Source organism: Melopsittacus undulatus, chromosome 9 (assembly GCF_012275295.1).
Source record: "Melopsittacus undulatus isolate bMelUnd1 chromosome 9, bMelUnd1.mat.Z, whole genome shotgun sequence".
Taxonomy (NCBI): domain Eukaryota; kingdom Metazoa; phylum Chordata; class Aves; order Psittaciformes; family Psittaculidae; genus Melopsittacus; species Melopsittacus undulatus.
Genome location: NC_047535.1, coordinates 38,212,491 through 38,237,755, shown reverse-complemented (window position 1 = coordinate 38,237,755; position 25,265 = coordinate 38,212,491). Strand labels below are relative to the sequence as shown.

Here is a 25,265-nt window from a genome sequence, read left to right as displayed (position 1 = left end):
GATGCCGGTGTGTTTCCAAAATCCTGTTCTGGGATTGCAAAGATTTGATGTGTATTAAAAAATCAGAACCTGGTATCTGTTCCTCAGTTAAGCATGAAAAGCTGTATCTGTGTAGCAAAGTTGTGTTGACAGCAGATGTCATTAAAGAAAAATAAAGCTCTCCTGCATTCCCTTTAAAGGTCTGGCAATACCTGGTCTTGGCATAGCAATTGTACAGGAGCTGTTGTGGGGAAACAAGCAGGAGATCCGATCAAACTGGTAAGGATAACAAGAGCAGCAAACCAGAAAGTGATCTGGGATTGCAGAATACCCAGCCTAGTCACAGGTTTTCACCTATAATGAGCAGCAGAAGCAGCAGAAATAATTTGCACTCCTGTCAGTAGGCTAAAGATAGAAATATTTGGGGCAGTTGCATTTAGTTTTAAATTGTCTGTCATTCCATAAAGAAATCTCTGAATGTCTGTCTGTATATATATGAAACCAAAATACTCTTGTAACTGAAAGCTCAGCTGTATTGACACAATAGTCCTGCAAGCTTCAGTCTAAAACTTAACAAAGGACACCTAATTTAGAGTGGAGTCTTGTACACTTGAGTCACCAGCTGACACGTCACTCTCCTCAGATGGAAAGTTTTCTAGCCCTGCATGAGGCACTCAGCACATCTTGGTCCAGCAAAGGCATTTCAGCTCGTTCTTGCATTTAGGATCTGTTTTGCTGAATTAGGTGAGTACATTGCAGTACTAGAAGCAATTAATTATTTAGCAACCTGACTAAAGCTCAGTACAACAGCAGTGGGTTAAACTTGCATACATAGTACTTGCCATCGGAAAAGCACGTGGCTTGATAAACAATAAAAATACTCCCTGTAGCAAAGAAATTTGGTACTACCTCTTTACACACTTCTTACACTTAGAATATATAACCAGGTACCTGTAGTCAAGCAGACGCTCCATGAGACGAGTAACTGATGTAACAAAAGAGATTCCAGTCTCCCGCCATGTTTCTTGCTCAATCTTCTCCAGCAAACTGTTTGGAGATGGAAATACAGCAGATGAAACTTGCAAGGAAGTGGTACAGTGCATGCAGACAGCCATAGGAAAACTTGGTTTCTCCCTCATTAAACAAATTAATAGAATTACTGTCTTACCTGGGATAAGGCCCAAAGAGCTGGGTTCTACTCCAGGCAGCATGAAGCAAAGACAAGGAAATTACAGAACTGACAGGAGAGGGGAAAAGTGTCTTCACATTGTCATATAAAATCTATGAAAAAGAGCAGAGCTCATGGCAAGAGTTGATGCCCACAGTATTACATGTACCCTAGAAACTGCAGATAGCAGTCAGGAGTTGGAAAGGAGTCTAATGCTACTGCAAATACCTCTTCATTCCTCATCCCTACATGAAGTTTCATCTAATTAGCCACCAACATGCCTTAAATCACAGTTTATTTAAACTGTAAATAAAGGCAATTTGTTCTTGCTCAGCAAACCAGACACCACAGCGAGCATCTCCCTGAGACAGCTGTGAAGGATGGGAGAAGGCTAGAGTGAGAACACTGAAAATCAGATCTTAAAACTGAAAAAGGAAGCAAATTTACATGCAAAATAAACTCCATCTCTGAACCTCCATCTCTGGTACAGAACTTGCCACTTCTGTACTGGCAAGAGGAAACAAATTCTGTTGGGTGCCACAGTTGTCCTCAGAAGGGGCAAACTCTTCTGTACTGGAATGACTTCCAGCTGAGGGAGCCAATTCGCATTTCAGCAGTATAGTTGAGACAGCAGAATTCAGGGTCAACTGTACATTATCAAACAGCATTTATTAGCTCTGTGGAACTGTTTCCTCAAAGTTCACATTGTTCTCAGAAGTCAGCAGCAAATATAAACTAAAAGGTTGCTGTGCTCCCAGCCTGTTTCTTGGCATTACATCCAGTTGCTATCATCTAACCAGCTACAGTCCCTGAATTCTTAACATTTCAGGTAACAAATGTCTTCAACTGGAGCAAAAGAAATGCATAATATTCCCCTTGCCAGGTAAATGAAATTAAAACAAAATAAGAATGGATAGATATTTTCTTTCCTTTATCCCTGAAATAGCCTGAGGTTATCTGCAGACAAAAGATGCCTGACTTGCCAAGGCTGAATATACACAAATCAAAAGTGAATACATTCACGAGCTTCCTAAGGATAAGCACATAGGCAGGGCAGGCTGATCCATCTTGAAACTGAATGTATGTGCCATTGTAAATGCAGAAATACAGGTATTGGCTCCAGCAAAACAAAGGCTGAGCCTCAAACTGCTGCCATGCTATTGAGGGCCACATAAAATTGGCTGGGATGTATGGCTAAAATTCTACGCTGTGGCTCATTGGAGCGCTAAAAGATTCAGGGTTAACGGCTCTGGACTCTGGAGTTCATTTCAAAAGAAGTTCTTTTGAAATGAACTTGGATCACTGGAAGTGAAATTTGGAGACAGGTCATTCATCAACCAAGAGGAAAGTCAGATGCAAAGTCTGTAAGTTTATCCTGTAAGTATACATTTTCTGTGTGAAAGGGAGTGGAACCACACTGTCATTACAGACTCTGGAGGAAGCACCTTGCACTTGCTGAGCCAACCAGAACACGACCTTCAGAAACCAGAATAAGCAAAGGACAATGCTGAGGAAAATCTCTTGTGCTCTAACAAGGCCTGACTCATTTGACAGTTTAAGCTTGTTCTAAAGAGAGCTAAGGCCATGATTTCACTTACTGCTATATAAAAAGAAAGGCACTGGCTTCCCTAACAAATCAAGTTTTGATAGGAGGATGGTAACTACTTACCTGTGCAGCATATTAGGTTTCACAGAAAGGAGAGAGAGAATTTAGGGGTTTATATTCCTTTCAGAATTAGAGGGATGTATTTCTATTTCACTAAGCCATGTCATGAAAACCTGCTGGAAAGCCCATTACTGCTTTCTGTGAGGATCAGCCCTGGAGCTCTGAATGCATAGATTGCTACTTCTGACTCTTTTAATAACCCTGCCCCACACAGAGTGAGCAGACACTGGCATAGCTTACAGCAGGCTGAAGAGTTCCCTGTAGTTCTCATCACCTTTTCCTTCGGACACCAGGCTGTCCAGCTTATCAATCAGCTCGGCTTCCACCTGGAGGAAGAAGCAATTGGTCACACATTAGCTGCTCATGTAAAAGATGAGCCCCAAACACCATGAAGCCTGCAAGAATATTCTATTTCTCAGCCTTAGGGCTGCCCACTTCTATATGCAAGTGATTTATTTTTCCTTGGCTCAGTTAAATGGGCACAGTCTTCTTATTTTTCAGTGAAATAGGACTAATACTAAATTATCCTTTCACTTACTATCAGGGTCTAAATAAACATTTTTGGGAGGAAACACTTCTACCTCAAAGCCCTTCTGAAGTTTATCTCTTACCAAATAAATCACTCAGACACACTTCTGTGAACCAGTTTATCAGATAAACTACATCCTATACTGTCCCATAATGCCCATGCAAAGAAGCTAATTCATGGCATGCTTTCCCCTGGTCTGTTGTGATGGTTCTGCTGCTTGGGAAGTGATTTCCATTCATCCAGACATCATTACATTGGAAGATTATTTGTTCATTAAATCCAGATTTGTTGAGCCTGTCTATGATTATATGATGCATCTTCTTTTCACACAACAGTATCATTATGTTTCTCTTCCCATAATGTATTAATTTCCCCCCCAGTCTAATACCTATTATCAAGTTTGATATCAGACATTGCCATTAAATTGATTCAAGTGCAAAAATCAATGTGCCCAACATTAAACAAAACCATTTCATGTAGTTTGGGAAATCTTGTAGATAACACACTTTCAGTCCTATTGAAGACAGAGATTCCTAAAGTTTGAAAGCATTTGTAGAAATACAGCTTGTTTTTATTTACAGACAAGTATAATTTGAGTTTCTCTGTTTTTCAGCTGCCAAACTGCAAAGAAAGTAAAGATGAGAAGGAAAAGCAAATCACCCAGTGGCACAAATGGGGTTGGTGCTGTTGTTGGTTGGAAATCATTAAAGGGTGACCTGATTTAGCCCATGAATCAGACTGCACCATTATTGCGTATCACTGAAAAAATAACCTTAAAATGTGAGGGAATAAAAAAAAGGGCTTGAAAAGGAACTTCCAGGATTTCAGTATTTGCCAAGAACCAGTTCAGTATTGCAGAAGAGAAGCTCAAAATTAAAAAAATTACCTTCTCCTTGCTTGTGATCTACAATGACTTGACAGAAATCCATAATGCATCTGTCAGCTCTCTGGCATCGCACTGGACAACAAGTAATTTCCTGGTTCCAGCAACTGATGTTATTAAAGTTTAATACATCTTGTGCTATTTAACTATTTCATTCTCATTAATATACGTGATTATTCTGTCTTTAATCTTAAAAAGTTTTCATTTGTGCTTCATAAAACACTGTGGAAAATTACTCCACAGGTAATGTAAAAAATATCTTGGAGCTCTTGTTTAGAATACATTACTGAGAATAAGAATTAAATGAAGATTATGAAGAGTTTATCTTAATACATAAAATGTAAATAGGTCCTGAAACTTGACTATGAGTATCAGTACTTATAACCGTACATGCCACAGCAGGGACTGTTCTATTCTTAAGCTAAAACAAACAAAAAGAGGACCATGATCAAATGCTACTGTAATAGTATTAGTAAATAATAACAATAGTAATAATCAGGGGAGTTGAAGAGGAATAAAAACGTAAGGTCCTGGTAATGCTTTTCCACACAGCCTTTAATAGGTCAGGTTATGGAAAAGGTCTGCTATTTTTTAGATCTGCCATTTTAATGAGTGTGTGGATGATAAATAACTACATGAATTAATGACAATTTAAAGGAAAGGGTTTACTACTTCAGAGCACTTATCCAGACACTTGCCTCCAGTATTTCCCCAAACACAGTAACAAGGAAAAGAATACTACAAATGCTTGGGAAGCCACTTCACCTGTTTGAAGTTGCCATTCTTTCTCTGCTCCCAGTCCATCATGTCATGGAAGATGGGGATCATGATATTCCGGACTTCTGGTTGTGGAACAAGTGTGACACCAAGAAAGGGGCCAATCATTCCCGGAATAAAGTGAATCTTATGTTCACCTGTACAACACAAAGCAATTGTAATTAAAGAAAAGCCTCTGTCACTGAGAAAACAGGGAACCCCTGCAATACAAAGTCTCAGCATGAGCATTAGGAAAGCAAACATGCTTTTCCTGAAAGGACTAGGAAACAGTATTTGCTTTATACCATTTCTTGCAAAGGCTCTACGATCATTCTGAATTTCACTGTGAAAGCCTTCAGCAAAGACTGTCAGTGCATTTTACTTGCAAAGGAATGGAAATGTCAAAATGAACCACTAAAATGGGGAAAAGAGCCTACAGATACTTCTAACTTAAGAAGAAAATGATTTTGAAAGGGCTGGTGGGAACAATGGTATTTAATAGAGCGTATTTAGATTCAGAGAACTACACAGCTCTTCATCCTCAATGCTGTGGAAGTCTCAATTTCGTAACTGACCTTGACTTAGGACCAAATTGCTTTGCTTCTCAGCAACAGAAACTCAAGGCGTTTTGCCAAGAATCTCTTCTGTGGCATGCTTACTGTGAAGTCACAGAGAATAAATCAGAATAGTCATGTTTGGAACAGTATTCAGTGATAAATATCTGTATCTAAAGATCTAAAATGGGCTTTTGGCTTCTTATTTGAGTTTGTCTAGCATTGTCTTCTGGTTATTCAATCTCTGTTTTATTGGAGAGCCTTGTAGTCTCCACACAGATGCTTAGAAACTGTGATCAAGTCTGGCTGTATCATCTCAGCTGTGCCAGATGAGGCAGACTTACTCTGTATTTTATAATAAGGCATTTTCTTGCTTCCACTGTCATCTTCCTGACTGTTCTCTGAGCTCTGTCCAACTTGACTTTGCTTGTTTTGTTTTGGGTTTTTTTGAGCAGGAAAGCAGAACCAGACAAACTACTCTAGAATCAGATGCATTTATGCAAAAACTGGGATAGTAGTATCACCCCTCTTCTCTTACAAAGAAGTCTTACACATCTTTTCCAAGATTATGGTGTCTTTTATCCTCATGGCATTTTACAGGTAGCCCCCATTCACTCATTATCAGCATGATGCATTTATAGTCCCTGTTTCTCAAACAGCACTCCCACCTATATGCCTGTAAATAAAATGTTTGTATTTGGCTTTTTTAATATATTGTTTGCAGCCACATTATCAAGTTATCCAATCTCATTTGTATCATTCTTTTACTCTCTTAATGATTTCTCTGCTCTCAGAACCTTCTATTATTTGTGATCCCTATCAGCAAGCATTTTTTTATTTCAGTCTAGAATAACTACACGCTTTGGTTGTCCTCAGAACATCTCCACAGGTATCATTTTTTGTCCCTGAGGGAGGCAGGACACTGGCCTAGCTGGACTTGCTCTGATGCCATACAGATGTTACGTGGCTCTCCTACTAATAAAATCCTGATTACCTAAATTACCTAAATCCAAGACTGTTGCAGTACGCTTCTAAAAGTGCAAGTCCTAGATGAAAAACTCTCCATTTACCTTTTGAGACCTGTGGCAAGATATATTTCCCTCATTCTTAACCAAATGATATAGGAAAAGGAAGGTGAAATTTTAAAACACAAACATTGTGTTATTGTGGACAGGGCTTTTAGTTTGGATTTTCTGTTTGGTGTTCTTAAAGTAGTACTGCAGAATTTACTGTACATACCAGATACCTGAAGACACCAAAAAAGAAGCTTCAGTGTATGCCACTTCTGGGCTTTATTATCCAAAACACATAGCTACGGTTTAGGGGTGGACTTGGCAGCATTAGGTTTACAGTTGGACTTGACGATCTTAAGGGTCTCCTCCAACCTAACTGACTCTGTGACTCTGTAATTCTGAAACAGAACAACTTTGGCTTTTGAATCATCTGCAAACTTTTGAAGTTGCTTTTAGCTGTGACAAATTACATTTCTGCTTTACAGCCAAAAAATAAACATTCCAACAGGAAAGCAGGCTCTGGTAGTTAGGACAGAGAAGAAAGAGACATACCCAGGTTCTGCCACATGCTGAAGAGCTCATATGCCATCATCACTCTCATATCACCATATCTGAAAGAGGAGATGGACAACTGCCTAATGGAACAAGAACTGGCAAGCAGTGATGTTAAAAAAATGTACTCAAATTCACATTTAAGTCAACATAAGAATATCAAAACAGCTTGACTCATCACTGAACACAGTATTAGGAGATGTACTTATTTATTTCCCATGCATTTCCACATCCCAAGTTCCATAATAAATCACAGGGACTTGTGGTGGAAAAAGCAGTCTCCTTTTTGAAGTGGCAGAAGAGGCTGGGAACCCAGCAAAACATGTTCTTACTTATCCAGGATCTTCTTCCGCTTAGCTGGTGTGGCACTTTCTAGTTGGAGACTTGGCTGGTTTATGAACAGCACTGCCAGACTGAAGTAAGAGTTCCACACCTGTGACACAGGAAGTTTTACAACATGACACTCCAAGGATTAAGTTCTAAACAAGTGTAGCAAGACAGATGCACATTCCTTTATATGCAGAATCAGACTACTTCTTTTTGTAATTAAGACGTAACTTAGTATGCGTTAACTATTGAGATACTAAACTCTAAAGGATACCAGGGGGTTATGTAAAACCTGGTAGGAACTACAATTAAAAAAACCCAAGAAGGTAATGTCATTGGGCTTTCTTCTTCACACCAGAGTTCAGAAATGAGCAAACTTGGTGACTTCAGCAAAGCTGTAAATCCTTTTTTCTGTAGGTTAAACAGATTTGATCCCTCAAAAATCCCCAGAGAGTATATCAGATCAGGAATGAGAGTTATATAATTTGGTCTTTTTTCCCAAATGAGGCTTTTGCCATCATGCTGTGTTGTACATGTGCCTAGGTACACGTCTGTTGGCTTTTCCTTAGTAACACTGAACTTGTTGCCCATTTTCAACTACATCAGATACAGGGAAAACACTCTAAGATACTGTGTTCCTCCAAGTTTTAAGTCAACAGCCAGAAAGAGGCACCTCTGGGAGGGGAAGATCACAGATGCCCCAGCTTCAGGAAAAGCACTGAATGAGTTTATGTTTCATTGGCCATGAATCTCTAACACACCACACTCTGTCAGCTCCACTGCTTATGAAGATCCTTGCTTCCTTTATGAGGGGGCTCAATCTTTCTGATTTGATCTCACTTTGTACTTGTTTTGCTACCACTTAATTCCACAGCAAATTCAAAGTCCAAGTCTTTTATTAGGTCATCTTCCTCACAGATACTCATATAAATGTTGCAAGTATAATCAGCTAATGTAGAGAACAGCTCTTGTTGACTTGTTACTCCTAGTTTGACAAGATGCCACTACATTTGTTATTAATTCTTACTTTAAAATCAAAGTCCGTTTCCGTGAAATTCTTATGCAGTGCAGAAGACAGGTACTGAACTGTTGTAACTATGATACTGCAGTCAGAGACAAAGAAAACAGAAACAGAACATTTCAATCTGGTGTATAACATATTACAGCGACATTACTGTATGCACAGAGACAGGCATTTTCCACAGAATCACTGCTAAGTTCACATAGAAGTTCTGTGTCTTTCTCTGATTTAATGAACAATTTGCATTAAGTATTAAGTAACAGAGACTGAGAATTTACATGGGCGCATTTAAAATCTTGTCTATTTTGCATGGCTGGGCCATGTCACCTCTGCTGGAATGAAAGCATACACCCATCTTCCTCCCAGCTTAAACATGAAGATTTATTTTGTTTGTTTCCCCAGAGAGGACCATTTCCTAAAGTTTGAGCTACTTGTCACACACTTGGTTGTCATCACTAGGGTCTGCTCCTCCTCTTCAAAAATCACCAAGTCCTCCTGCTAGGTAGGTTAAGGAGTGATGTTAATGGGAAGAGCCAGACGTTTAATTCTGTAGTTTACTGGGAAAGGGATTTGAGAGGTGTGCCTGCTGCTACCACTTGGTGTGGGCAGCTGTTCCTTGCCATGCATTATTATAGTTGCTGTGTCACTCTTACCCTTAATGCTTTGGGTTTAAACTTTTAACTCTTGATACCTGTGCATACTGGGAGAGTTTAAGAAACAGAATGAGTACAGAAGTCCCAGTTTGGTCCTGAGTTTTAAAGTAACTGCAAATGAGGATAAAAACTCCAGAGTTCCTGCCCCGATCACCACATCTCAGTCTGATAAGACTCACTGCATCACAGGTCTCATCTGCTCAGCTAAGCAGAAAAAATTCCAGCACAGAACAGTTTACATGTGTTTCTCTACTTACTTGCTGGTGAGCAACCTCATCACCATCCAGTCTCGAGGAAAGACACTCATTTTCATCAGGTTCCGAAATACACAGAAAATCTTCAGGAGGAACTCCTGTCACATAGGCAAACAAAATTAATAAAACCACCAGCAGCTGAGATTAATCTGTTTTCTTGATTATAAAATAGACAATTAAGCTGTGTGCTCCCCTGGAGCTTTGTGTCACTGGGCCATTCACCTGAAACCATGGATACAACATACATGGCGATATGGCTCTATTCATTTCCTATGCACCAAAGGTGTACTCAACAAGCTGCATCTTAACATCTACACTGGGATGAAAAACTTTATGTGTGTAATTGTGTTTGTCTTCCCATAGTTCCAGTGTCAATTTGCAGCTGTTTTCAAATATACTAGAATCATAATAATCTTTTTATGCGTTCATTTCATTAATGTATCTTTCCAAATGTCTTTGCACTTATGTTACAAATCTGACAAACACACACCCAAGCCCAATAAAACTTCTCATACACTTTCTAAAAGAGTAACAGAACCCTCCCATTTCTGGTGACAGGAAGCAGAAAAGATCTATTAAACACATTCAGCTGAGTATTTGCTTTCCAAAAAAATCCCCAAACCTGAAGACATTTTTGGGTTTTGGTGACCTATGTCTCTGTGTCTACAAAGAACAACAGTGAGGATGAGACATACGAAGTTGCTGGTCTTGCAGATTATGATTTTATTGGTCTTTCTTCTACAGAAAATCAAGACAGCACAGAAGTGGCAGGGCAAAGTTTTTTCAGGACTGCCCAACCATTACTCCTTTATTGAGGTGGGGATAGGTTAATATCTTGGTGCAACTGAGCTAAGAGTAAAGCACCAGAAGTTCCATGACTTGTGGCCTCATTTTCGCTAACAGCAGTAAGTGAGCACAATGTCTTTCCAAGCAAGAAAAAAGTATTGGAAGTGTTACATCAATATGTGAAAGGGAAAAACTGAAATACAGGCCAGGTTGGATGAAGCCTTGGGTGCCAGGGTTTAATGTGAAGTGACCCTGCCCATGGCAGGGGGGTTGAAACTAGATGATCCTAAGGTCCTTTCCAACCCTAACTATTCTATGATTCTATGTCTAGAAAAAAAGTTGGGTATAAACTCTTCAGGCTCTGTGATACTCCTGGAACATATCCTTAAGATTACCAGAGGTACAACAGTGTTTGTTCTTCACATGTAATGACAAACCTTTTCACTGGTCTGACATAAGAACTATAATTTAGCTTTTAAAAATACGTATTAAAATTAATGTGAATTAATTTAGCAAATCATTCTCCTATGAGCAATTAGAAAGTTACCTGAAAGGTAGTAATCTCAGATAACTATTAACCTTAGATACCCTGAACCCTGCAACCTAAAGGCGAAAAAAATCATCATCCCAAATTTATCTCCCTGATTTATTCAGCCTCTCTATATGCACATGTAATAGTTAGAAGCTGGAAGCCTATTCAGAGAGGACTTCTCACTGCTTCCCCTTTTCATGTGTTAAGTCAACATAACTGCCTGCCACATTAGGTTTTTTTTCTTACTGTCCATATTTTATTGAGTTCCATGCAAATCAAAACCATTTTATATCAAATCTCATCTTTATTAAATTATCCTGCCTTTTAAACACTCATCATGTTGGTGATTCTCCTTCCTGTGCAAGCTGAGTTATTTTCTGCTGCTGGGAGATGTGCTATTTCAGAATGTCAGTGGCAGAAAGGCCACCAGAGGTCTGTACCCCTCACCAACTCCTCCTGCTTCTTAAAGCCATGATTCAAGTTAATGCTCACAAACTTGGGAAGCACGCAGCAGGTGTAGTAGTACAGCTGCTGCTTTGCCAAGAAAGAGTTCATCTGCTAGAGACATTTGTATCTTCCAAAAGGCTTGAAATTCTCTTTTGGCATAAAATCAACACCCTTAGTAGGTAAGCTCCAATGCATACTGAACATGTAGTAACATGCCATAGAACTACTGACCTTACATTCACAGGATTAAGAACCCCTGTTCCTTTGACTATGTTGTGTGGTACAGTAAAATCATCCTTTTGTTTCAAATAACATCTATCTTGGCACTTTATTTGCTGTTATGAAGATAATTCAGTGCCCCGTGGTCTTAAATGTTTTTGTAATTCAACACCTATTATTATGAAAGTGAAAGGAAGGTCCATGAATAGAGTGCCAGTGAATGGGAATGATTAGCAGAGCAAGTAATGATGCAGGGATTCCCCTTGGCTCTCCCTATTCTGAGGGAATCACCCTACAAACATCGTGTTCTGTTGTACCTTTAGTTCATCCTTGCTTTGGAAGTTGTCCAGTAAGTGCTGGAAATGAGTGTCTGACATCTGACGAAGCAAAGATAAAAGGCAGGAGACATACTCTCCCTGTTGACCAAAATGAGAAACCATTTCACTCAGACAACCTAGAATTTCATCAATATAAAATTCAACCTGGGGAAGGGTACAAGGGGAGGGGTCTGAAATGGCCCCGATGCCTATGAGACGAAAGCTCACATGCACAGAGATTACAAAATACTGGATGTTAACAGTTCTTGAATTACTGTTATACATAGGAATACACCTCTTAGAGGCTCCTCCATAGATGCCAGTTTTAAAGGTCTTTTAAGCAATGCTGTACTCTAACCAAAACCAATTTAAAATTATTAATACAGACATTAATGCATTGCCCTCCAAGCATGCAGGTTTTGACAATCATCTCTTTCAGTGTCATGATATATTCTGTCTATCAAAGGTGTGACAGCAGCTCATGCAGACATACCAGGAATTATTTCAACTAATTGGTTAGGTACTGATACCACGATGACAGCATGGCATCAGTATGGGCTACAAAAGGTGTCTGGAATCTTGTAAATACTTGGCTTATTATTGTGCACCAAGTTATGTGCTGTCATAGCTACAGTACTAGCAGTATGCCAGCATGATGTTCTGAATATAGCTTGGGTAAGCCTACATGAGCTACAATTACATTTCTGGCCTGCAAAACAGATGCACCCTAACCAGTTACCACAGTATCCCAAAGTGTTTTCCAAAGATGAGCTCCCCCATTTTATATATCTGAAAGCAAAGCACAGAGAAGTTAAGCAATCTGTCCAAGATAACAAGCAAGGCAGTGCCAAGAACGTAAGGACTATGTCTTTTGACTGCCAGCCCCTTGTACAAGACTGATTTTTTCTGCGACAATGAGCACCCATTTGGAAAATATGCAAACTACTTTCTCAGCAGTATCTAGTGAGATTCCACGTGTCACTGTGCTGTGAAACATACATTCAGGAACAAATACAAGGGGATTTTGTACTTGGGACCATCCATCCCATTTTAATTTTATTTTCTAATTGGCTCAAGCATCTACCCAGAAGCTTTGATGTAGGCTGCTCCAATGAACTTTCCAGGGATGAACTTTGTTAGGAAAGGAAGCTGTGCTCTTATGTGTGAGGTGGCATGTGATAAATAACAGTAAGTCAAATGGTGGCAGTAAAAGGAAACTGAGATGTTACTGGACATTGGCAAGGTAGCATCTTCCTTGTTTTGTATCAAAGAACATGTCTGAAAACTACTAAATGCCTTGTTCTTTATTAGGATTCTACCATTTGTTACTTTATCTGAGTTAACACGGAAAGATACAACCTTGTCTCTTTTGTGAGAAGTGTACCTTAGTGCACCTCTGCCCCCAACAACACCTCTGAGGTTTCAGCCTGATAGAAAAGCACATCTTAAAAAAAAGGGATGTTCTGAACAACAGCTTACCACAGAGCAAAAGCTGCATCAGAAACTCTGACATGCAACCCCCCCCCATAGTAAACTAGAACAGAAAAAGCCAACAAATCCAGAAAAGAAAGCTGAACAGCACAATTCTATTCCTTTCCTCCTCTTCCACTGCATGTCAATGAAAAATTTCTTCCCTGTGGCTTATGCTGGCAGTCTGGACAAAAGGGTGGCTTTTCCCCCTTCTCCCACCAAGCTCAACAGCTCACTTGATTTGGGATCTATAAATTTCATGTTCTATTGCATTTGCATGAAATAACCAGTGAGCCTGGACAGAAGCTCTCCAGGGTGTTAAGAACAGGGACCAGTCACACTGAACATCAGGAATAAGAGCCTGATACTCATATAGCCCTTGGTGACACCTATTTGGGGGTAAAGACCTAGGCAGCTACCCAGCTACAATATGCCTCAATTTCTCTCAATTACAGCTGCAAAGTCAAGTAAGACAATAACCTGGGAAATCCACAAAAACTTCCTGATCTCCACTGTTTCCTGCAGACCTCAGTACTGTGCAGATGAAGGAATGGATATGTGGCTTATTAAGGAAAGGAGACAAAGCCCCAGGCATTCATGCAGCAGAGATGATAATGAGGTGCCAGTGATGGTGAGGGGCTGAACCAAAGGTTAGAGAAGCAGGAAATAGAAACTGATTGTTAGTTACTAACAGTGATTTCTGCTGTGCACTGCGGGCAACGCTGCCCTCTTACCGCCTCCTGAGACTGCGATTTACTCATGATTGTAAGCAGAGTTTGTAAAAGCACATCCAGGAGGCTCTCCACCATCATCTCAACCTCCTCCACGACATCTCCCTCCTACGATAAGTGGTGAGCAAACAAGACAGTTAGAAACTGGGGAGAATGGAATTAACAAAGACAATTCTGCACAGCCATCCATACCACAAACTTGTTTTGATCGAGTGCTTTGCAATAGAGGTTCAAAGAGCTACAATCAAATTCCACATTGGTACCAGACACTGCTGTGATGCCAGTGTGTGTGTTACCTCGTCAGTCTCTGATGGAAACATTCAGGGTCACAGCCATAAAGGTAAAACTATAATCAAAGGTCTGCATACACTCTAGAACACAATGGGATCAAATTATGTTCAGGAACCTTCATGCCATGGCAGTGTTATTTTAGCTTATTACCATGATACCTTTCATCTCATTCCTTTCACACAAAACCATAACTTGCAATTGGAAGTACACATTGGTATGAATTAAATTTAGCATCATGAACTTCCTCCTTTAGAGTCAGGTGGGGAAGCTTCCCTGTTCTCTGTGTGAGCATCGCTTTAAATGATCGAGTTACCATTTGAGATCAGTTTATTGTGATCATCAGCGCCGGGTGTTTAAACTCAGCAGCAATTTCCAGAAGTAAGTGTGATTTCATTGATTGGATAATTTTAGAGTATTCTCTTAACATGAATCACAAAGTGCTAGTTACTGTCTCTTGCAGAACTACAAGTCCTAGAGCTGTGTAAAGCTTTTAAACTCCACTGACATCTAAGTTCTGGGCTTGGATGAAGAAAATTAAACAGTGTCAAACCCAGTAAATGCATATGCTTTTTTGCCATCCTAACAGCAAGAACACTGTGTAATCAGAATGCCCTGAGTCACACACACAAACGCAGACCCTCATTTCTCCTGCTGACAGAAGTTAGCAGAATTTCATTAAAAAACCCCACCTGTATAAATCCTATAAAAATCCCTCACTCTTTATTTTATAAATAAGTGGTGCAATTAAAATAAATAAATAATCAAGCTGCAGATTACCAAAGAGCTGGTCTTGATTATGGAGAAGATACTACTGAGGATCCCAGAGCAGATAAGTAACTCCTTCTGCTGTCGTAGGTGAAGGTGAATGTGGTGAAGAACTACAGGTAGCAGGATGCGCCGGGACTCTGAAAGAAGGAAAATCAGGTTTCAGGTTCTTCCAAAAGAAAATTCAATTTCAACCATCCCAATGAGCAGCCTTTTGGTATCCAAACTAACCTACTGACACACAGCACGTCTGATTAATTGGTGCAACCTCTGTTGTACAGACTGCACTACACTTCTCTAAGAACTGTAATGAACGAGTAGTGCACCTAGTTTCTGAAGTTCGTAAGTGCAGCGTACATGATGTCAGCCTGGAACAACAGTTGTGAACCGAGACTTTCTAATCTTGATTATTTAGTGCAAACCCATCCTCACTTCGTGTTGCTTTCCAGTTCTACTGTCAACAGCTAATAGAGCTTCTCCAACGTATACCTCTTGGAAGCTGGCTAATTCTTCTCTTTTAGCTGGCTTACAAACCTTAATCTTATTAAAGAAGGGAGAGCAGGTAGCAGCTGCAGAAAGCAGTAGCCAAAACTGGAAAAAAGAAAAAAAGAGGGAAAAGTGGCAACACGTCAGTAATCAGACTGGTAGGAGACAGAGAAGGAAAACAGGTCATCACCATACGGGAGGCAAGAAAAAGAGAATGTATGTTCCTTTAAATTGCAAGACCTGAAAAGCTGGTAGGGTGGGAACGCAAAGGGGAACTTGAGAAACTTGATTCATTTTCCCAGGGACAAATAGGACATGGAAGAGACTGCTGATCCAGGAGTATCAGGTCATGCCTCCACAGGAAGGAACAGGATAGGGGTCTACCATCATGTTGGGTGGAAAATGTGGCATCTTTAGAGTCAGGGCTGCCTTGCACAGCAGGAGCTTGCTTTCTGGCTTTTGATGCTGTAGTGAGATGTCATGGTGCTCTGCAGCAGCTAAAAGCATTGTTAGTTGTGCCAGTGGCATTGTAAAGGAGAAATGAAGGTTAATGGCAATGACTAGGCCCTGGACCCTGGGGGAAAGTTACACCTGGCTTTATTGAAAAGACAGAAGAGGAGGTTTTTGCCCATGAAATGGCACCCACAAAGACAAATATTGTTATCAATGGGTTGCCAACACTATAATTAGATAATTTGCACTGCCTCTTTCAAAGCCACATTTGGACCATTGAGATGATTTTCAAATTAAAAAAAAATGTTTATAAACAATTGCAATGGATGGTTTAAACATAATTCTGTGTTGTTCCCATTCTCACCTTGCACCAAGTAGAATAATTTGGGTGAACTAACTTGAGATCCTCACTACAGGGAAGATAAGGCCAACTGGTGCTTTTTATCTTGCACTATTACATTCGTAGCTTCTTTCCTTATGTATGAAATAACTCACAATCTTCAATCCTTCTTTGTTCAATTAATTCCTAAAGGATTACTAGTATGCTGAGTTAAAGAAATATTAAAGTTATAATGGAGGTTAAAGCTACTTTAAGAGAATGTGGTGGGTTTCTCACATAAATTTATCTTCCCATTTCTCAGAAAATAAGGTTACCCTCCTATCCACGCAACCATAGACAAGTTAATAGAAAGTATCAAGAGAAATTTGGCAGTATTAATAACTGAATTGATTTGTTAATGTACATATTTTTATTAACTTATAGTAACTACAATTTATCCATAATCTATTTATAAACATTTTCTACCCCAGGGAAGCTTAAAGAGTAGCCACAGTGTAACTATATATATATATATATGTAACAATGATGCCACCAAGATAAATCATTATCAAGATCATTTGCATTCAGTAAAGACTTGCTTGCAACAGTAATGAGTAAACGTAACGTGTTCCTACATGTTACAAGTAACGAGTAAACATAACATGTTCTTAGTTAGCGGCAAGACTTAACCTCAGATACCTCTGTCTTACCTGGGAAAGAGAACAGGCGGCTGTCAACAGTGCGTGCAATAGACTGTAGCTTAACCACATCCATGGACTGCCCAATGTGCACTGTGCTGGGCATGCTGCCCAGAGTCCCCCGCACAAACTCAGCTACTTCCTGCACAGTGAACATCTGCAACAGCTCATCAAAGATAGCGGGGAAGGAGTTCAGCAGAGCAGCCTGGGAAAAGCAAAGGTAGAAACTGAATACTGAATATTGAAAATACTGATTTCTGTAACTGCACCTAAACACAGTGAAACAGAAACAACAGTAAAACTGAATTAAGGGTCTGCAAAAAGCTACTGAATAATACACTATGGCTGGTGTTAATGTTTTGCAATACCTAAAGTTCATAGTGAGCAAACCACACACAGTATTTTAAAATCAAGTGCTGCTGAAATACTAAGTCTTACAATAAGTGGAACGCATACCTACTGCAAAGATTCAGAAGGCTGTATGTTAGGCCACAGCTTATAAAACAAAAATCTGGGATAACAGAAAATAGTCATTTCTGTTTATTCACTTTTTTCAACAAATACTAAACTTGCTTCTGATGAGAGTCCAACACCAAATTTTGTACCAAGCAAGTACCTGAGACAGTTGAAACTCTTCAGAAGTATTCTGAAGACCATGTTGACAGACCCTTAACCATAGCATCACTGTCATGCAGCATTTCTGCAGTGGGGTGGGTGTGATTTCATGTGAAAGAGGCATCCCACCATGCAAGTGAGTGTTCACGTGATTCTTGCAGTAACAGGTACGTCCAGGAAGCTGGAGCTATGCTTGTAGGTGGTTCTTGAAGTGCAGAAACAGCACAACCACATACCCAACCCTTTCCATCTCTTATTTCAGTTAATCACTTTTTCTATTAATTTCTTCATAACAGCAGAAAATTCCCTGCATCACCCTATCCTCAAGTTCCACAGACTTGGTGTCATACCTAACAGCAGCCACACATCTCTGGTTTTAAAACTTTCTTCCTCTCCATCCTACACAAGGTCCATGCCTGTTTCCTCATTAAAACTACTATGATTCCTGGCTGGTTGCTTCATTTAGCTGCTGCACAGCCTGGTTTTGGGTCAGATGCCTTTACCCCTCCTCACCCCAGCCACAGCACCCCCACACAACTCCCTCCTAGCTGTCACCATCCCCTTTGCCTGAAGCTCTCCACATCAACCCCAGTGACTTCCTGCACAAGTTCAGATTTACCAAACCTCTCTGTTCAGCTCTGCCCTTCCAGAGTCTCACCACCTATCAGCATTTTCTTTTATTCTGCAAATTCTCCTTTTGCTCACAGATCTGTTTTCTCATTGCCTACATTTCTGTACCTCTCCCATGCTAGCTCTAACACTGGCATGCCTCTCCTGATCCCATGTAATACACAGCTTCCTTCTTTGTCAAGTCTTTTCCTCCAAACAATGGTGATATCTATTTAACAGTCTTTGAGTAAAGTCTAAGTTTTATAACTAACACTGTAGAGCTCACTCAATTATTCTGAATATGAATTTACTTCTTTGTTCCTCACACTTGTTCTCTCTTAACTTCTTTTGTTACAACCAATTCAGATTACACAAACCCACAGGTAGCCTTCTGGGTGTTGTCACCTATTTGTCACTACATACATACAATGTACCAACAAAATCAACACATATGAATCATTTAAATACAGCTCATTGTATTCTTGGTAGCAGCTGCAAATCCAGTCATCATCTTTAACTTTGGGATAATTATTTGGGATAATAAATAAAAGTAAAATTGCAGTATTGGCCCAACAAATCCTTGCAGGAGTTTTCCTAAATTTATTTCTAACCAGATAAAGCAGAAGGATTTCTGTGGCAATTTACGGTATTGGGGCAATCTAAGGATATGAATGGGATCATTTCAGGAAGCTTTGGAGCTGTCTTGAGGAAGAAGTACAAGGTTTCATCAGTTCCTTTAAGGGCCCTTTTTTTTGTACAACACCCTAAAATACGCTGAAACATTACTCACGTCAAATTCACTGCCTGGAAGGACATGATCAGCTTTAATCTCTTTGCTCTAAAGAACTACACTGAGATCTCTCTAATATCTCTGGTAAGAGGACAAATGTGAAGAAAATTATGTCTCCTCGAGCATTTCTGTAGATATTTAACTGTTGTCCAGGTTTCCAGAACGTGTACATAAACTCCTTGGCTCTCCTGAACAATTTGACATGCACACTCTTGCATATAATCTCAGTACTGTCTTTGTGTGTGGATGCCACAAGCTGTTCCATTCATTACTGAAATATTCCACATTACCTAAAGTATCAGCCACTCAAACATTAAATTCCACTTTATATGCAGGAAAAGAGGGTTTAGGATAGGGAAAAGGGATTAATTGGGAACATCCACGATGAAACACTTGTGCAGTTCTGGGGATCATTACTTACAGAATTAAATGACGGCCTCGAAGTACCACCACATTTTTGTGGGGCACAAGTCCCAGCTCCGCTCGCCTGCCCTCCAGGCTGAGAGGCCTATGGGGCAATTGGGATCAAGGGGCAACATAGTGGCAAGGGGGAAACAAAAAGTAAACTTTTCAAAGATTAAACAAGGACAGACTTTACAAGTTACAAAAGTCCAAGGTAAGAAATACTGCAGTGAGAGAAAGGAGAAAAAAAAGAGACAAGAAGGGAAAATAACCCCATCCTCAAATCCATTATTGCATTTGTGATCAACACAACTGAAAAACGAAGATCCCTGGCCAGCCTGAATTCATAGGATGCTGTTTCTGCTGTCAGTTTGCCAGCAAAATTCTGACTTCTCATGTTCCTGGCTTATCTTATTATACCCACTAACGGGTGATTAAATAGAAGATTAGAGTAGCTGTTCTCAGTATCTTTCAGAGCAGCTTCTTAAGGAGAACACACTTGCTGGCAGCTTCCTTAACCACTGGAGTCACCCTGTTTTGTTGCAATGTTCAGAGCAACTGCTTCTTTGGCAAACTACATAGGTGTGCAGAACATCTGTAAACAGTAAATTAGTGATTACAACTCACTTCCTTCTAGGTGGTCCATTTTGCCATTCTCTGAGCTAACGCACACACAAGACATGTGACACTGCTATTTAAAACTTTTAAACACAGATATGCAATTCAGTACAGTGGTCTTTAAAATATGAAACAAAACTTAGCAGCTCCCTTACTCTGAGCAGTATATTGAGTCCACATGAAATCTTTGTGAAGTCACCCAGGCCTTGTTCAATATAAGGTATTCAATGTTAGTGTGGGTATCACAGTATGCTTGTGGTCAGGCTGTGTTTGATTCTGACTCTAATTTTAGAGTATGCCAGAATTAAGTTTATCTGACAGTGAGTACATCAATTGAACCTCTCCACTGTGATGTTGCTATGACCCTAAGTATTGACTTGAGCCACTACAATAAAGGATTTAAGATTTCTTGAAGCCAACCATAAGACCTATGAGATTTGAAAACAGAGTTTAGTGAAGAGCAAAAACTATATCCCCATGTGACAAGTCACTTTCCCCTTGAAAGTTCACAGTTGAGCTCACCCGTATCTGTGAAAAGTTGTAGTGTTTGTCTAATAACATTAATTGGCTATGTCATTTTCCAGTATGATCAGCTTGTTAGAGGGGGAAAATTCTACTAACCTGCATTTAACTGTCATGTATCTGTACATAATACCTGAGCAGAAAATAGCTGCCTTTTCGTTTGCCAGCTGAAGTGCAGAAAATAGCAAACCTGTGTGAAGATGAGGGTCTCAGAGCTCCTGCTGTCCAAGCTGAGCACAAATCTGATGGACTGGAAAAGCTCCTGGATGCTGGAGCGGAACTGTTCCTCCTCCATTCCACAAGTAGCTCTGGAGTAAAGGATCCGAGATTGGACAATGAACTTGAAAAGATATTCCAAGGCCTTAAGGAGTAGGAGAGGGAGGAGATTAAGATAGGGAAAAAGAAAGAAAGAAAAATAAAGGAGCTTTAAAGAGAACCAGGAAAGATTCTAAGTGCATAATAACTAAATTCTTCAGTTTCAGAAAGGAGAAAGAAAAACAGATTTTGCAAGTTACATAATTCAGTTAGGGAAGAGCCACTCACGCAAGTACCCATTCTCAACCCATAATCTTCTTTATCAGTATGTGCCACTAGCAAAAATAGCATACATTTAAGTCAAAGAGAAATTTGAGTTAGGTCATTTGAGGAAAATCTTGGTGAAGATAACAGACTTCCAGTTTTCTCATGACTTGGCACAATAACTGTAGATGCCTGAAGAAGCTATTCTCCTGCTTCCATTCAAATATTACCTTCAATTACTTGAGTTAGCTACTTTAGATTAAGTGGACTGTCAGTGGAACAGAGGAAGGATTACCTGGAAAAAGGAGAATCTACTTTTTATTATGATCACAACAGCAAGGTTCACTTTTATTTCTGGCAGCTACATGTACAAACAGAAATAAATGCAGATGCAGAAATAGCAGATGACAAGAGCAGCATGTGATGCCCTCTGGCAGACCAAAATAGTAGCAGGCAGCAGTACTGTAGTGAGCAGCTTTTAACTTCGAGCTATGATAAGTTAAAGCATCTTTCTGTTACCATCACACATGAAACTAGGAGAGCACCCAGCAGAGGCAGAGTAACCTGCAGAGAAGATGGCATTTAGCACTGTTGTACAATGTGCAAGAAAAGATGCAGTCCCGAAGGGCTGGCAACTGTAATCTTTCTGTAGTAGACTAACTTGCTCAATGACATGTCTGCAGTAAGTCTGAATGTGCAAACTAAACATCTTTAACTAAAATTTTGTAAATGGCATTATTCAGAACTCCAATTATTTGGCAGCAGTGTCAATGAAGAAAAAGACGTCGTTCTGTGCAGCTCTTAACAAGCTTACCAATCGATCAAAGCTTCTCACAGGCACTAACACAGCAACGTAAAGTTCCACACAGCAACAAGGCCTTTTTGATCATTTGGTGTATGCAACTGTCAACACTGAACTGCACCACGTACCAGTGTCATTTTGACTTCACTCCTTCCCTTACTGTTTAACATGATGCACTATAAAAGCAGGATTAAAAGAAGACATCATGAGGCATAGTTTGGTGATATCCTCAAAATTCAGCATGGGAAACAAACAGGCTGGAGCTTCAGTCATTATAGTCTAGACAGCAATATTAGTAATATTGCACTGTATTTTCTGGAAAGTATTCTTGTATTCCTTCACAGTTTGAAAACTAAAGTTAATTTGAAGACAAATTTTGCCCTCATCAGATATTTCTGCATCCCTAAGGCACCTCTCATTGAACCACCACACTATATGCACAAAGATGCAATGTTATGTTGTAAGGTTTAGAATGCTGCAGCTTGAAGGATAGAGAAAGGGAATGTGAAATTCCTTATAAAGCCATTACAGATTTCAAAATGCAACTGATACTTACAGCCTTTTTCTTTCAGGAATGATGGCAACTTGGGTCATTTGGCAGTACACTGTTTATAATTCTGTGCTAAAACATCTCCCAGTGAAGCTTCCTTACAACAAGGAACCTCATCAGGAAATAACACTGTGTATTTATGGACAGTTTCCAGACCAAGGTCAATTGGTTCACAAGAGTCAGGTCTTTAAGATTAGCATCACTGTTGCTAACACCAAATACAGCAAAACGAGGGATTACAGAAGCTGTTTTATAGGTTTGGTATAGACAACCATAATTCTAACCTGAAAGTTTGTAACTTTAATGTGAAGATTATGTTTTGCAATGAACCAGAGGATGTATCTATGGAGTTCTGTAATCTTCTGTAGAAAGTGAAACTCCAAGCTCAGAGACACTCCACACTCTTAGCACAAACAACTTTAAACTGCTGCCTAGCATGAACCCACAAAGGGTTCAGACACGTGGCTGAGATGGTAAAAACACAAACCAAGTCTTGCTAGTAAAAATCAGCACTTGGACTAACTGACTCTTACTACTTACAAAATCACAGATGTGAAACATATTTGTGCCTGAAGACATAGAAGTGCACTCAAGAAACCCAAAGATTACTTTAGGAAAGAATCTGGACTATGTAGAAAGGGTAACCTTATCAGAAGTACAGTGTATGTAAAGTAGATTAGCTCTGAAGGTCTGAATCTTTCACTTTCCTAACAAGTGAATAAAAGCCATTTTCAGTAGTCTCTGAGTATCCACTTCACCATTCAAGAGCAGGTGGAAAACTTGCAGTTAATGTCAGTGTGTTCTTCCAGAGAACAGCATACTTGCATCAAATACAATAAGTATTTATGATGCAGTTTGAAGGAAAGAAAGTACAAAGGTTCAAGTGAAGGTACCAATGTGAGTCTTGTGAGAGCAGATAAATGACCTAGGGCAAAGTTCAAGGAATCAGCAAGAAAAGAAGGAACAAGTCCCACAGACAGGCTGAGCAGGGTGGAACAAGTACATCAGCAATTTTCTGGTATTCTTAGAAGAGGTGAGACTGCATAAAATATAAGTCACCAAATCAGGTAATCATTTAACTCCAGAAACAGGCTGATCTCAAATGCAACAGACTGCCATTTCTTTTTTAAATTCAGGGTGAAGAAAGCAATTTCGAGGAGTGCTCAGCCTCAAAACGCAGGCTGAGGATGCAATCCTTAATCTCTCATTCACTAGCTCCGTGGCTGGCATGGTTCAGAAAGTATGATCAGCAGTTTGAAGATATCAGCTCGGAAGACTGACCTTTTCCCTATCACTGACTCACGTAAAGCCCCATAGCAATGATATGCAGTACCTCAAAGTCCCTAAAGTTAAGTTTGATGCCTGTTCCGTGCAGGTCAGCTCCAGAACACTGATATGAAGATGCAGATTCCTAAGGAAGAAAAAGTCTTGCTTTTTCAGTGTGTTCCTCAATCTAGGAAAAAATCACCCGTGATTCTATCACTGGAAGATAACTGAGGCTGAAAGCATCACCCAGAGACACTACCTAAGTCTTGCCATGACTAGTGCAGAAAGTAAAACTGCCTGTGGAGTCACAGGCAGCTGTACCTGGATGCAGTTTATGTGTCCACATAGGGACAGTATCACATATCTTTATTTGCTGCATTGCATACAGCACTAATAAGTGGCTTAAGAGGGAAGAAATCCAGGTACAGATGTCCTTTCAGTTATAAACTCCTTCAGGTTTCATACAAGTTTTCTGAGAATTAAGAGCAGTCTTGAGGCAGGTAAGTAATTTTAGAAATAGCCTAGGGCACTGCTTGCTAATGCCAGGGCTGAAAATCAGAATCCAATGAGGCATCTGCATATCCATCATGAATGCACACAGGCAGTCAAGAGCCAAAAAGGAATGCAGAGAGATTTCAGCACCTGCTTCAGGGTACAACATTTAACAGCTAATCCAGGGCAGAAGGCATAGAGAATCATTCTGTTTTCTCAGCTGAAGAACTACTAGTCCAAGGAATGTAGTGAAGACATCCAAGACCACAGAAATTGCCAACAGTAGAACACAGTACTACTAACGACACGTTAGCAGTGATAACAGCTTTTGGTGCAAACCTGCAGCAAGTGCCTGACATAAAATCTGGAAATAAAATCGATCACTTTCCTGTAATGGAAGAAGGTAAAGACCCTAGTTTGGGTCTCCAAGATATACCTGCAAAAGCAACTGTCCAAATCCGATGTGACAGCAGTGTTTGTGGCAGAGGATGCACTGTTGGGTCTGCAGAAATTCTGGTGGTAATTGTAATTCGTGTGTTTGGAAAGGCATGGATTGTCTGATCTTCAAGTTGACCTCGCTCATGGAGGGAACAGGTATTTTCTAAGCAAGCACTTGAGGTTCCCAGTAAGCAAAGAGGTGCCTTGGAATCCTTGAAAGAATGTACCTTCTCACAAACTGTGTTGAGTAACCAGCTCCTGAAAGCTATTCCAGCATTTGTATTTTTAATATAGAATAGTTAGGGTTGGAAAGGACCTTAAGATCATCCAGTTCCAAACCCTCTACCATGGGCTGGGACACCTCACACTAAACCATATCACCCAATGCTCTGTTCAACCTGGCCTTGAACACCGCCAGGGAGCATTCACAACTTCCCTGGACTTCTGAAGAAGTTTACTATGAGGTTCAAAAAATGCAGATCACATAGAGACATTATCACATATCTCTACTTGCTGCACTGCACAGAGCTCTTATGAGTGGTTTGAGAGGGAAGAAAACCCTCTAGAAGTCACTCCAGCTAGAGATCTTCCTCTCATCTGATAATTTTAGGAAGTTTCTTTGTAATTCAAAAAAGAGAAGGAAGGAAACAAAAAGAATGAGGAAGTTAATTTCTTGAAAAGCTATCTTTGCCCCATTTTTAACATTTCCTATGAATCTGTGGTTGAAAAGTACTGCAAAGAAGTTGTTTCTAAGTATGTAAATAGCTACAAAA

At 39.9% G+C, this 25,265-nt stretch overlaps 1 protein-coding gene across 1 annotated transcript in view; it reads right to left on the bottom strand.

Annotated features, from left to right (window-relative positions):
- Positions 1-25,265, bottom strand: part of DOCK3 (dedicator of cytokinesis 3) — a 204,284-nt gene that overhangs the window by 36,907 nt on the left and 142,112 nt on the right. Inside the window, 13 exon segments of the mRNA XM_034066545.1 lie at positions 931-1,026; positions 1,148-1,174; positions 3,054-3,139; positions 4,991-5,139; positions 7,101-7,159; positions 7,433-7,533; positions 8,455-8,530; positions 9,359-9,453; positions 11,657-11,755; positions 13,819-13,965; positions 14,926-15,053; positions 16,882-17,074; positions 20,616-20,786. Of these exon segments, the coding sequence (XP_033922436.1) occupies positions 931-1,026; positions 1,148-1,174; positions 3,054-3,139; positions 4,991-5,139; positions 7,101-7,159; positions 7,433-7,533; positions 8,455-8,530; positions 9,359-9,453; positions 11,657-11,755; positions 13,819-13,965; positions 14,926-15,053; positions 16,882-17,074; positions 20,616-20,786 (1,427 nt within the window).